This window comes from Giraffa tippelskirchi, chromosome 12 (assembly GCF_054371585.1).
Source record: "Giraffa tippelskirchi isolate mGirTip1 chromosome 12, T2T-mGirTip1v1.2.pri, whole genome shotgun sequence".
Lineage (NCBI taxonomy): Eukaryota > Metazoa > Chordata > Mammalia > Artiodactyla > Giraffidae > Giraffa > Giraffa tippelskirchi.
In genome coordinates this window covers 14,628,975-14,641,531 of record NC_137286.1, presented here as the reverse complement: position 1 = coordinate 14,641,531, position 12,557 = coordinate 14,628,975, and the positions used below count along the sequence as shown (strand labels likewise).

Here is a 12,557-nt window from a genome sequence, read left to right as displayed (position 1 = left end):
GTCTCTTTTTTTCATGAAATTTAGAGGAGGTATGCAGGTTTCTAGGATATAAATGACCTAAGGAGATACTTGCTGAAAGAGATTAACACAAAGATTGGCATCTGGAAATTCTTGGTGAATATGTATGTGTTGGTTAAATCTTAAAAGTTAAATATTTTTAATTTTTTTTTTAACCTTTAAAAAAAGATTTTAGAATTCTTCTGGGACAAAGCAGGTTCCTTTCATAAATCAATTCTTCTAGGGTCTAAAGTATAGGTAAAATCTATGATTATAATTTTATTGTTGGTGAGTGAGAAAAAATAAGACTTAAGAAGCAGTTATACAGATGGTATTTTGAGTGCCTTAGAACTTTTAATCCTCACAATAAACCATGGAGGCATCATACTGTTATTTTCTACATTTTATGAAAGTAGAGGTAAAGAAAGATTAAATTAGTAAGTGCTTGGAAGCTGATTGGAACCTAGACAGTGTGGCCCCAAAGTTCTTGGTGTAGTTTTCTAAATCTTATTTTTTTTTTTTAATGAATATTTCACTGGGTTTTTAAAATGCATGTATACTTATAATAGAGATTTTTAGTGGGTTGCGTTTTACATACTACTTTTTAATCTAGTCTTTTTCACTTAATGAGAACCACTTTCCTTATGAGTATACCAGACTGATAAATAGTATTTGTATCAGTAATCTTATAGTTTATATAAATAAACTAATTCCCTTGACTAACTGCTTTAAGAACTGCTGAAATGGTTTCTTCTGTCAAATATACTTCTGTTTAATTTATTTAAGACTTGTTGTGTACCAGATGATATGCATTTAATTTGAAGGAATAAAGGCCCGTAGAAGATATATGTGCATTGACTTGGCCCTTAAGTTACTCCTAAGTGTAGAAGAGGAAGCATGTGCTAAAAGAAGTATTCTAAGTGCTGTAACACAAATACACTTCTCTTGTGTAGGCTTGTATATTGGGTATACACTGAACATTATCTCTAAGAAAACATCTAATTTAAAATCCCTAGCATGAATACTTCTGTGGTATGATCTAACTCCTCAGGCTCAGTCCCTGGTAGTTCCTAAGCTCTTGACAAACCTAAGTACTGATAATTTCCCAACGGACAGTGTTGGTTTATACTTCTATGATTGTAATACCTTTTCCACTTTTCATTTATCTGGTGAACTCATTCCTCAGGACCCATATAGCTTAATGTTTTCTCTATGACACTTTTTCCAGTTCACCTAAACAGAACTGTTGTATCATTTGTGCCAGCACTCTACCTACATTTATTTCATTTTTCTTGGCACTAATAACGCTCCTTTGAATTTACGTCTCCTGTATCCTCTACATGTCTGTCATTTTCTGAGGCTTTTTAATGCTTTTTATCATTGGAAAAACCCCTAATGCTGGGAAGGATTGAGGGCAGGAGGAGAAGGGGGAGGCAGAGGATGAGATGGTTGGGATGGCATCACTGACTCAGTGGACATGAGTGTGAGCAAGCTCCAAGAGATAGTGAAGGACAGGGAAAGCTGGTGTGCTGCAGTGCATGGGGTCACAAAGAGTCAGACACAACTCAGCAACTGGAAAATAATTATCCTTAATACGTAGGAAAATAGTTCAATATGTATTAGGCATTCAGCCATTCTATTAATATATTGAATAAATTAGCTTTATAGTAGAAAAAGCTAATGAAAAAATATTATGCATGTTATCACCATGTGAAAGAATTTTCTAATATAACATGGCAACTGTTAAGTTTATTTTCAGTTTTACCTTATTTCAAGTTTCTTATCTATATCTTGACAATTTTTAATGTTAATGTATGAGAATTGAATGTTCATTTTCAATACTACACATATGAGAGTTGCTTCCTCATTTAAAATTTTTTTTAAATAAGGCAATCTATATTTTTTTCCTCCTGGTGATAAAATACGTCAAGTTAACCCTCTGTATTTGTTAATTTTGCAAAATTTAAATTAATTTCCAATGTTATTTACATATGTTTGTGAAAGTGTTTTTTTTTTTTTTTTTGCCATACCTTGTGGCGTGCAGCGTCTTAGTTCTCAGACCAGGGATCAAACCTATGGTCCCTGCATTAGAAGTGCGGAGTCTTAACCCATGGACTGCCAGGGTGGTCCCTAGGGAAGTTTTAAAATCCATGAAAATCCAGGTGTCAGTAGCCTAAAACAGTTTTAAAAAACTCTGGGGGAAATCCATAGGTTATGTACATGTACAACCATCTCTGAGAATTAGGTTGAAGATGCAGGCCTGGGTCAGAGGCTAGGTCAGAATATGAAAGACTTCATGGAGACTGGATTTTAGTCTGAATGCAGGGTAAACATTGAAGTGATATTGGGGATGAGGATGGGATATGATCCTGTTTACTATTTTTTCATGTTTATTTTTTAATAACATTTTTGATAGCAGTGTTGAGGTGGGAGTGGGAGGAGAGGAGATCAGAGCACAGGTTTATGTTTATTTTGGTAAATAATGAGGAGGGCATGGAGCCATATTTAGAAGGTAGACTAAATTGGACCTGGTATCCAATGGAATGTAAGAAGTAAGGTAGGTGGAAGAGATTGGGAAACTTAGCCATTGAAAATATCAAGATTAGAAATGCCTGAGGGTGTTGATTTGTGGATGAAAGTGATACACTTGAAGACATGTTGTATATAAGGTTCCAATTTAAGATGGTGTAGATATTTTAGCTCCTTAGCTTTGTGTTTTTGATTAAAATTTGTATGTGTGTGTGTATATATAAACTAGTATGTGTAGATAAATGAAATTACATGTTTTTCAAAACAGTCTTTGCTTAAAATCTGTATTTCTTTATGCAGAGTGTTGGCAAGTGAATCTGAAATTTAGGGGAAAGTTTTGGGCTTTCCTGGTGGCTCAAATGGTAAAAAATTTGCCTGCAATGTAGGAGACCCAGGTTTGATCCCTGAGTCGGGAAGATACCCTGGAAAAGGGAATGGCTTCCCACTCCAGTATTCTTGCCTGGAGAATTCCATGGACAGAGGAGCCTGATGGGCTACAGTTGCAAAAAGTCAGACACACAAAGATCCCAACTGAGCGAATATTTTTTTTCACTTTAGGTTTAAGCTAGAGTTGTAAAAGTCATCATAATATGCTTATCATTTCAAGCTGTATTAATAAGACTGGCCAGAAAATATATAAAAACATATGACAACTAAATGCAGAGCAGAATCCTTGGGCATACTAGTGTTTAGGGGCAGACTGGAGTGGGGACCCCTCAAAGGAGATCAAGGAGCAGTCAGAGACTTGGAGGAAAACCACGAAGGTAGTAACTCAGAGCCAACAAGTATCCATTTAATTTTTCTTACATGGGCTACTTGGTGACTTTAATTGGGGCAGTTTCATTGGAGTATTTGGCATAGACACATGAATTCAGGAGTAATTGGGAGGTAAGTTCCGAAGGAACTGCAAAATTTGTTGATCATTTTTAAGTAATCATTTATTATTTAGATATGGATTGCTATATTTAATTTTACAGATGAGAAAACTAACATTAGAAAAGGGAAAAAACTTCCTTTAAGTCAAATAATTAGTAATGGACAAAAGTAGGATTTCAGTGTATGACTTGCCTTCATCATTTCATTACAAAGGCAGGAAGGAAATGAAGATGTCTGTAGATTGTTTTATCAAGTGGTAGGTTATAGTATAGAAAAGGAGGAGAAAAGAGGTGTGGGGTTGGTTTTTTTTTTTTTGGTTTAAGTCAGAGTTCCTTTGAAAAAATAATGTGTAAGTAGAAATGTAATGTGGGATCTAAAATTATGCTTCATATATAAAGCTTGTATTTTTATTGTCTTCCATTAGATTTAAAGACCATGTCCAGAATAATTTGCCTAGAGATCTTCTAACTGGTGAACAGTTTATTCAGCTGAGAAGGGAATTAGCTTCTGTAAATGGGCATAGTGGTGATGATGGTCCTCCTGGTGATGATCTGCCATCAGGAATAGAAGACATAACTGATCCAGCAAAGGTAACCAGACTTACTAAAAAAAAAAATTTCCATGTGTGAGAAACTATAGACTTTACATCCCGTGACTGCATGTGTGGTATGACTTGTAGCTATTGTAAAATTAATTTCTGATTAAGGCAGGTAGGAATTCTTTAGTTAGTGTGGTTTAAATATAGATTTAAAGCAGATGATCTGTTTTACTAAGAGACACCTGAAACTAAAGTAGTGTAAAAGGATAATTTCACCTATGTTGTGATGTACTAGACCTGTTATTTTTTTTTTTTTAAGGCATATGAGAAAGTGGTTTATTGTGAAAATCTGTTACTAATTTCAGTATCGTTAATTGTACTTTGCAGATAATTGATAACAGAAACCCATCACTAAGATTAAAGTGTGGATAATACTTAAATGTAAGCAGTGATATTTTAAAATTTTAGTATATAACTTACACATTTAAATTTTCTTTCTTCCCAAGCTTATTACAGAAATAGAAAATATGAGACATAGAATCATTGAAATTCATCAAGAAATGTTTAATTATAATGAGCATGAAGTTAGTAAAAGGTGGACATTTGAAGAAGGTGTAAGTGTTTTGCTTTTTTGTTGTTGTCGTTAATAGGCTTCAAAATACAGATAGGAATAATGTCTTTTTCTTTTAGTTTTGAGTGATGTCTCTGCTTTTCATTTTTGCTTGTTTAAGTAACATTTGTTGCATTTATGGCTGCTGTTATCAATTTTCCGTTATCAACTTTAGAAATACTGATTTCGTATTTATTTGAATTGCAAGTTACCTGTTTAATCTGAACCATTTTATTACAATTCAGTTTCTAAAATCAACTTGATTGAGTCATTTTATGTAATACAACAAAATGTACCTATTTTAGGTAGAGTAAAATGAGGGCTTTTATTTCTTTAAGCATTTTATTGAGATGTCATTCACATGCCATGTACTTCACCCATTTAAAATGTACACTTTAGTAGTTGTTAATATATTCACAGATATGTACATACAGTTAATTTTAGAACATTTAATTAATGTTAATTTTAGGACATTTTCATCATTCTTGAAAAACTCTTCAGCTTTTACCCCTCACCTGCTTACTCCTCCCTACTACCAGCCCTAAGGTACCACTAACCTACTTTCTATTCTTATAGATTTCCTTGTTCTGGCCTTTTATATGAATGGAATCATGTAGTATGTGTTGTTTTTTTCATGATTGGCTAGTAAAATGACATTTGAAAAGCATTGTGATTATCACAACAGTCAGCATATAGGACTATCCTGTCACCTCAGAGGGTCCCCTTTGGCTCCTTTTCAAGTCAGTAACCACCTGACTCTTAGCCCCAGGCAACTGCTTATCTACCTTACTTTTTTTTTTTAATATTCACTATTTTTTTTTTTAGATTCCACATATAGGTGATAGGACATAGTATTTGTCTTTATCATTCTGACTTATTTCACTGAGTATGATAGTCTAGTTGCATCTGTGTTGCAGAAAATGACATTATTTCATTCTTTTTTTAAGGCTGAGTAATATTCCATTGGTGTATGTATGTATGTATGTATTTATATATACCACATCACCTTTATCCATTCATCTGTGATGGACGCTGATTTGCTTTCTGTTACTGATGTATAATTGTTCAGTTCTAAAATACTCAGCAAAGAATAAAATTGTCTGAACATAAAATTGTGTAGTTCTGTTAAAATGACTGGATAATTGGAAAATAATTTTGTTCTTTCAATTTGTAAAACCTAAGTAATTAAAGGGATTTTAACTTTAAAAGTCTTTTTAATCATGAGATGTGGTGATTAAAATTTTCTGGTTCATTATTATAATTTAAACAGTTTGCATTACTCTAATAAAGCATGTTTTGGTGGTGGTTTACTTTCATTGTTATGCCATGCTTTTATTACAGATTAAAAGACCATATTTTCATGTGAAACCATTGGAAAAGGCACAGCTGAAAAACTGGAAAGAATACTTAGAATTTGAAATTGAAAACGGGACTCATGAACGAGTTGTAGTTCTCTTTGAAAGATGTGTCATATCGTGTGCCCTCTATGAGGAGTTTTGGATTAAGGTAAGAAAATTATATGGTCTGAAACTTGAATATATTATAAACATTGATCTAGTGACTAACCTTTTTTGTACTTCTGTTGAATGTTGTTCATATAACTATATCTGTTGCATTAGGAGATGGTCTGCTTGCAACCAGATTTGACTGCTGCATATGCCAACCTCGTTGCCTCTCCGTCCTTCCTTACAGAAACTAGTCTAGTGGTTCAATAAAGGTGCTGAATGGGTTTAAAAATAGAATTTTATCGTTCTGTCACATATTTAATGGCTTGTTCAACTGTAAATTATTCAGTATTTCCTCTGTTTCTGTATGTAGTATGCCAAGTACATGGAAAATCATAGCATTGAAGGAGTGAGGCATGTCTTCAGCAGAGCTTGCACTATTCATCTCCCAAAGAAACCCATGGTGCATATGCTTTGGGCAGCTTTTGAGGAACAGCAGGGTAAGAATGAGGAAATTCAGTTGATATTTTGGGATTTAAGTTACTTTGGGATGAAGTTATAGGAACTGAGTATTGGTAACTGGTGTAAAGCAGAGGTCAGGTAAACTTTCTCTATAAAGGGCCAGATAGTAAATGTTTTGGCTTTGCAGGCCATGTGGTCTCTTTCCTAACAGCTCTGCCATGGTAGCCTCAAAATAGCCATAGAAAATACATAGACAAATGAGCATGACTGTTTCCCATTAAAAAAAAAAAATGACCAGATGGCTGGATTTAGCCTGTGGGCTGTTATTTGCCAATACTTGGCATAAAGGATATTTCCTAAGTTTAATCAAAAGCATAAACATTTAATTACTATTTCTAGGTAATATTAATGAAGCCAGGAATATCTTGAGAACATTTGAAGAATGTGTTCTAGGATTGGCAATGGTTCGTTTGAGAAGAGTAAGTTTAGAACGACGCCATGGAAATATGGAAGAAGCTGAACGTTTGCTTCAGGAAGCCATTAAGAATGCCAGATCAAATAATGAATCATCATTTTATGCTATCAAACTAGCACGACATCTTTTCAAGATACAAAAAAACCTTCAAAAATCAAGAAAGGTGCTTTTGGAAGCTATTGAAAGAGACAAAGTATGTATTTGTGTTTTTTTAGAGTATCTTCCATTAAAAAAACAAAAATTGGTCTTTCTTGATGGTTTTGCATTTTGGCAACTATGATGAAAGATTTGGTCTGTATGTAATATATTTTATTACTAAGTGAAGACAACAGTCCCTCTAAACTGATGTTGCCATTCTTTCAAAAAAAATTTCACATTATTCATTAAAACTTTGAGAAAATTAACTATTGGATTAAAAGCATGGCTAATATTGTGACATTTTCCATTTTCTCCACATTCAGAAATTTTATGGCAAATTTACCGATTGTTAAGTAGATTAGAGAGCCTGGGAGAAACTAAACAAAGGCATGGCGATTGCCTACATTGTAGCACATGTAGCAGTGAGATTATTCTCCTCTTATGTAACGTGTATAAAGTATTTCCTTTTATATATCAATTAATGCCAAAAGACAGTGCCTGGGAAATTTCTCATTTTTTAGATTTTCAGCAAACACCATGTCTGTTTAGGACCCAGGTTTATAACAGATTTGCTTCCAGCTGCAGTTGAGGATGATTATCTGTGGTTGTGAAGATTTAGATTACTGGGGAGCGTAGAGATCATTTTTTAGTGTTTTACTTCATATTTGTTGTGGTAGGTCAAGCACACTAAACAGGATATAGGATTTTAGTTTATTGGCATTTAACAGTGTGCATAGTTTAGAAGATTCTATCTACCAATGTGTGTGTTAGTTTTTTTACCTGTTTGTATGTTGAAAATATTTAACATGAGTTACATTTTAATACAATTTTCAATATTGAATTTTTCAAGTTGAGACATGAAAATTAAGGCATTTAAATATCTATGGTCTAATCAAAGTATCTTAGACATATGATTAATTGATACTGCTTTTTACACAGGAGAACACAAAGTTATACCTCAATTTACTTGAAATGGAATATAGTGGTGACCTCAAACAAAATGAAGAAAATATCCTAAATTGTTTTGACAAAGCTATACATGGTTCATTACCTATTAAAATGAGAATTACATTTTCTCAGAGAAAAGTGGAATTTCTTGAAGATTTTGGTTCAGATGTTAATAAGTAAGATCTTAATTATTATCTATTTGAATAGTAAAAGAACATTGATAATTTTGGATGGGACTTTGATGATGAGTACAAAGTAGTATATTGTTAGATTTTAAATGTTTCATAGGTTCATTTTTTTCCTTAGGTATATATGGGGGTAAATTCAATTTTGCAAATGTTTATGTGCTTAATAAGAGGACATATGGTTTGTCTTTCCTTCAAAACTATTTTTGGAATTTTAGCATGGTAATTTTAAACTGAGTGATGAGAGAAGGCAGGAAGCAGGAATTCTGTGAGAAAGGAAGTGAGTGAAGGATTGAACCCTGAAACACAGAAATATATAGGTCACCAAGGCTGTATGTGGTTAATCTGGAATAGGAATGCAGTCTCCAGTTGGAGAAGAATGAGTGTGGTGCCAAGATCATGCCTAATGACCTAATTTTCATGCATTGTAAAAAGCTAAAAGATAAGGGTGGTAAGAGTTCCCCCCCCTAAGGAAAAGGACAAGTTTAACATTTAAATTTGCAAAATAGTAGAAATACTGATGAGAACATTGCTGCCATTCATTTCTTACCTGATTCTAGTATAGAAATACCCTAATTCCTGTTAGGCAAGTGTGTAAACATTTTTGATGGCTGAGTAAGATTTTAATGAAACTAAAAACATTTAACATGAGTTACCTTTTAATACAGTTGTATATATGTGCTTGGCATACTAAATGTTTTATAATTACCTAATGTGAAACATGTTGACAGTCTATAATGAGGGGAAGAGATACTGTTCTCTTTATAGACAAAGAGGCTAAAGAGAGATTAGGCAGTTTTTCCAAGGTCAGTTAGCTATTACTTTGTGCAGCTGGGATTAGAACCTTCTTCAGGGCCTATGTTCTTAACCACCTTATGTGGTGGTTAAGAAGATACCTATATGTGTCTTTTTTTGTTTTGCACTGAAGAAAGTAATACAAAAAGAAATGGCATATGTAATTCCATCTTTTAATCTAGGTGGATGGTATGGTGATACATGTATGTATGTGAGGTAGTGTATAACTTTTAAAAAGGCTGTGATCTTTTTGGAACAGAAGTGATTTGGCAACTTTCACAGAAGAGCTGGGGTTTCATTTAGTTGTTACTGGATTCTGATAAGCTTTGTTCAGTCGCTCAGTCGTGTCCGACTCTTTGCGGTCCCATGGACTGCAGCACACCAGGCCTTCCTGTCCATCATCTCCTGGAGTTTGCTCAAACTCATGTCCATTGAATCAGTGATGCCATCCAACCATCTCATCCTCTGTCGTCCCTTTCTATTGCCTTCTATCTTTCCCAGCATCAGAGTCTTTTCCAGTGAGTCAGCTCTTCACATCAGGTGGCCAAAGCATTGAAGCTTCAGCATCAGTCCTTCCAATGAATATTCAGAACTGATTTCCTTTAGGATGGACTGGTTGGATCTTCTTGCAGTCCAAGGGACTCTCCGAGTCTTCTCCAACACCACAGTTCAAAAGCGTCAGTTCTTCGGCACTCAGCTTTCTTTATGGTCCAACTCTCACATCCACCATGACTACTGGAAAAACCATAACTTTGACTAGAAGGACCTTTGTTGGCAAAGTAATGTCTCTGCTCTTTAATATGCTATCTAGGTTGGTCATAGCTTTTCTTCCAAGGAGCAAGCGTCTTTTAATTTCATGGCTGCAGTCACCATCTGCAGTGATTTTGGAGCCCAAGAAAATAAAATCTGATACTGCTTCCCCATCTATTTGCCATAAAGTGATGGAACCAGATGCCATGATCTTAGTTTTCTGAATGTTGAGTTTTAAGCCAACTTTTTCACTGTCCTCTTTCACTTTCTTCAAGAGGCTTTTTAGTTCTTCTCTTTCTGCCATAAGTGTTGTGTCATTTGCTCATCTGAGGTTATTGATATTTCTCCCAGCAGTCTTGATTGCAGCCTGTGCTTCATCCAGTCCAGCATTTCACATGATGTACTCTGCATATAAGTTAAATAAGCAGGGTGACAATATACAGCCTTGATGTACTCCTTTCCCGATTTGGAACCAGTCTGTTGTTCCATGTCCAGTTCTAACTGTTGCTTCCTGACCAGCGTACAGGTTTCTCAAGAGGCAGGTCAGGTGGTCTGGTATTCCCATCTCTTTCAGAATTTTCCACAGTTTATTGTGATCCACACAGTCAAAGGCTTTGGCATAGTCAATAAAGCAGAAGTAGATGTTTTTCTGGAACTCTCTTGCTTTTTCGATGATCTAACGGATGTTGGCAATTTGATCTCTGGTTCTTTCTGCTTTTTCTAAATCCAGTTTGAACATCTGGAAGTTCAGTTCACATACTGTTGAAGCCTAGTTTGGAGAATTTTGAGTATTACTTTGCTAGCATGTAAGATGAGTGCAATTGTGCAGTAGTTTGAGCATTCTTTGGCATTACCTTTCTTTGGGGTTGGAAAGAAAACTTAACCTTTTGCAGTCCTGTGACCACTGCTGAGTTTTCCAAATTTGCTGGCATATTGAGTGCAGCACTTTCACAGCATCATCTTTTAGGATTTGAAATAGCTCAATTGGAATTCCATCACCTCCACTAGCTTTATTTGTAGCGATGCTTCCTAAGGCCCACTTGTCTTCGCATTCCAGGATGTCTGGCTCTAGGTGAGTGATCACACCATCGTGATTATCTGGGTCGTGAAGATCTCTTTTGTATAGTTCTTCTGCGTGTTTTTGCCACCTCCTCTTAGTATCTTCTGCTTCTGTTAGGTCCATACCATTCCTGTTAGTCGCTTAGTCATGTCCAAGTCTTTGCGACCCCTTGGACCATAGTCCACCAGGCTCCCCTGTCCATGGAATTCTCCAGTCACGAATACTGGAGTGGATTGCCGTTCCCTTTTCCAAGTGTCACTGGTTATAGCTATTAAATGTGTACATAGGCAGGCTGTTCAGGGAAGTTGAATGTGCATGTAAATATCAAGGTCGTTTTCAGAGAAACTTTAATCTGTGTTCTCTTTCAGAGAAATCTGTGTTCAGGTTTATGATTACCTTAAAAAATAAGGCCATCTTTGTGTTTCTAAAAAATATTTTAAAAAGTGTTTCCCTGGTGATCCAGTGTGGGTTAGCAGTCCGTGCTCAAAAAAAGGAAAAAGAAAATTACAAAATCATTGATTTTATAGTCAGTTTTGCTTCAAGTGACATTGTTTTTGAAGTTGTAAGTTCCAGTTGAAACCTATAATACATAGCCCATTAAAATATTTTATTAAAATTATCTTTTTAATCAATGATAATTAATTATTTTGAAATTTTTAGTTCTCATTCAGTTTATCACATAGCCAAAGTTTAAATACACTTTATCCTAACTAGTGGCAGGTGTCTTCAGTAAGCATTGTTAAATTAGATCTCAGAAGTACACATTATAGAACTGTCAGGATTCAAGGTTGTACTAGACAGAAAGTATCAGGGTCACTGTCTTTGTTGTGTGATACAGCTCCTTAGGCCCTTTTCATGTGTTACAAATAATAAACACACAGGTCTTGGCCAGCATTCCCTCAAGCTCTAGCCCACTATAGTGCAGAGAACAGGCACTTTTTCAGTATCTCAGTCAAAAATCCTGGGACTTACTGATCCTGTTTTGGGTCATATGATCACCTCTAAACCAGTTATTGGTCAGAGACATCTAGTAAGGTAATTGGCCAGGTCTGTATCTCTGAAGCCTCATTTGAACCACATGGACTGAGAAGGAAAGTGCAAGGCAAGCAAATAGAAGAGGTAGCTAGGGCTAGGTTTGTCTGCTTGCTTGTTTTTTCTTCTAAACGATGTTCATTTCTACTTGCTTTTGTTTCCCTGAGTGGAAGTAACTTGAAAACCTAAAGAAGTTTTAAGTTCAGCTTCTCTGTATTCCAGTGGATTGTTTCTCCTCCCTCACAGGCTTCTGAATGCTTATGATGAACATCAAACACTCCTAAAAGAGCAGGATTCTTTAAAAAGAAAAGCAGAAAACGGGTATGTAACTTCCTGCTGAATCAGGAAAGGAAGCTTAAAAGAACACAGTTCATTGTGGAAATCCCTTTAAAAATAATTATTACCTTTATATTGTGGTAAATTACTTTTTTCATGATTTGAAATCATATAAAACAGCGTGGCCAAGAACTTCAGATTGGTACAAAAGTGACATTCGTCCATTTGTTAAAGTATTTATCTATGGGAGTTCTGAAAGTTTCCATTTTGACCTTTTATTTAGATCAGAAGAACCAGAGGAAAAGAAAGCACACACAGAAGATACAACTTCATCTTCTACACAGATGATTGATGGTGATTTGCAGGCAAATCAAGCTGCGTATAATTACAGTGCCTGGTATCAGGTAAGTTTACATAATTATGATTGATTTTTTTGGTTAA

General features: G+C 35.1%; 1 protein-coding gene and 1 non-coding gene across 7 annotated transcripts in view; both read left to right on the top strand.

Moving 5' to 3' along the window:
• Positions 1 to 12,557, top strand: part of PRPF39 (pre-mRNA processing factor 39) — a 32,585-nt gene that overhangs the window by 18,961 nt on the left and 1,067 nt on the right. For all 6 annotated transcript variants that reach the window (XM_081548464.1, XM_081548463.1, XM_081548468.1 and 3 more), the window contains 8 exons: positions 3,827 to 3,992; positions 4,447 to 4,554; positions 5,892 to 6,056; positions 6,369 to 6,495; positions 6,857 to 7,125; positions 8,010 to 8,194; positions 12,087 to 12,161; positions 12,400 to 12,520. In XM_081548464.1, coding sequence (XP_081404590.1) covers positions 3,827 to 3,992; positions 4,447 to 4,554; positions 5,892 to 6,056; positions 6,369 to 6,495; positions 6,857 to 7,125; positions 8,010 to 8,194; positions 12,087 to 12,161; positions 12,400 to 12,520 — 1,216 coding nt within the window. The remainder of the gene's footprint in view (positions 1 to 3,826; positions 3,993 to 4,446; positions 4,555 to 5,891; positions 6,057 to 6,368; positions 6,496 to 6,856; positions 7,126 to 8,009; positions 8,195 to 12,086; positions 12,162 to 12,399; positions 12,521 to 12,557) is intronic.
• Positions 7,201 to 7,286, top strand: LOC145530746 (small nucleolar RNA SNORD127). Its single transcript, XR_014072046.1, has one exon. It is a non-coding gene; the product is annotated as a small nucleolar RNA SNORD127 (small nucleolar RNA).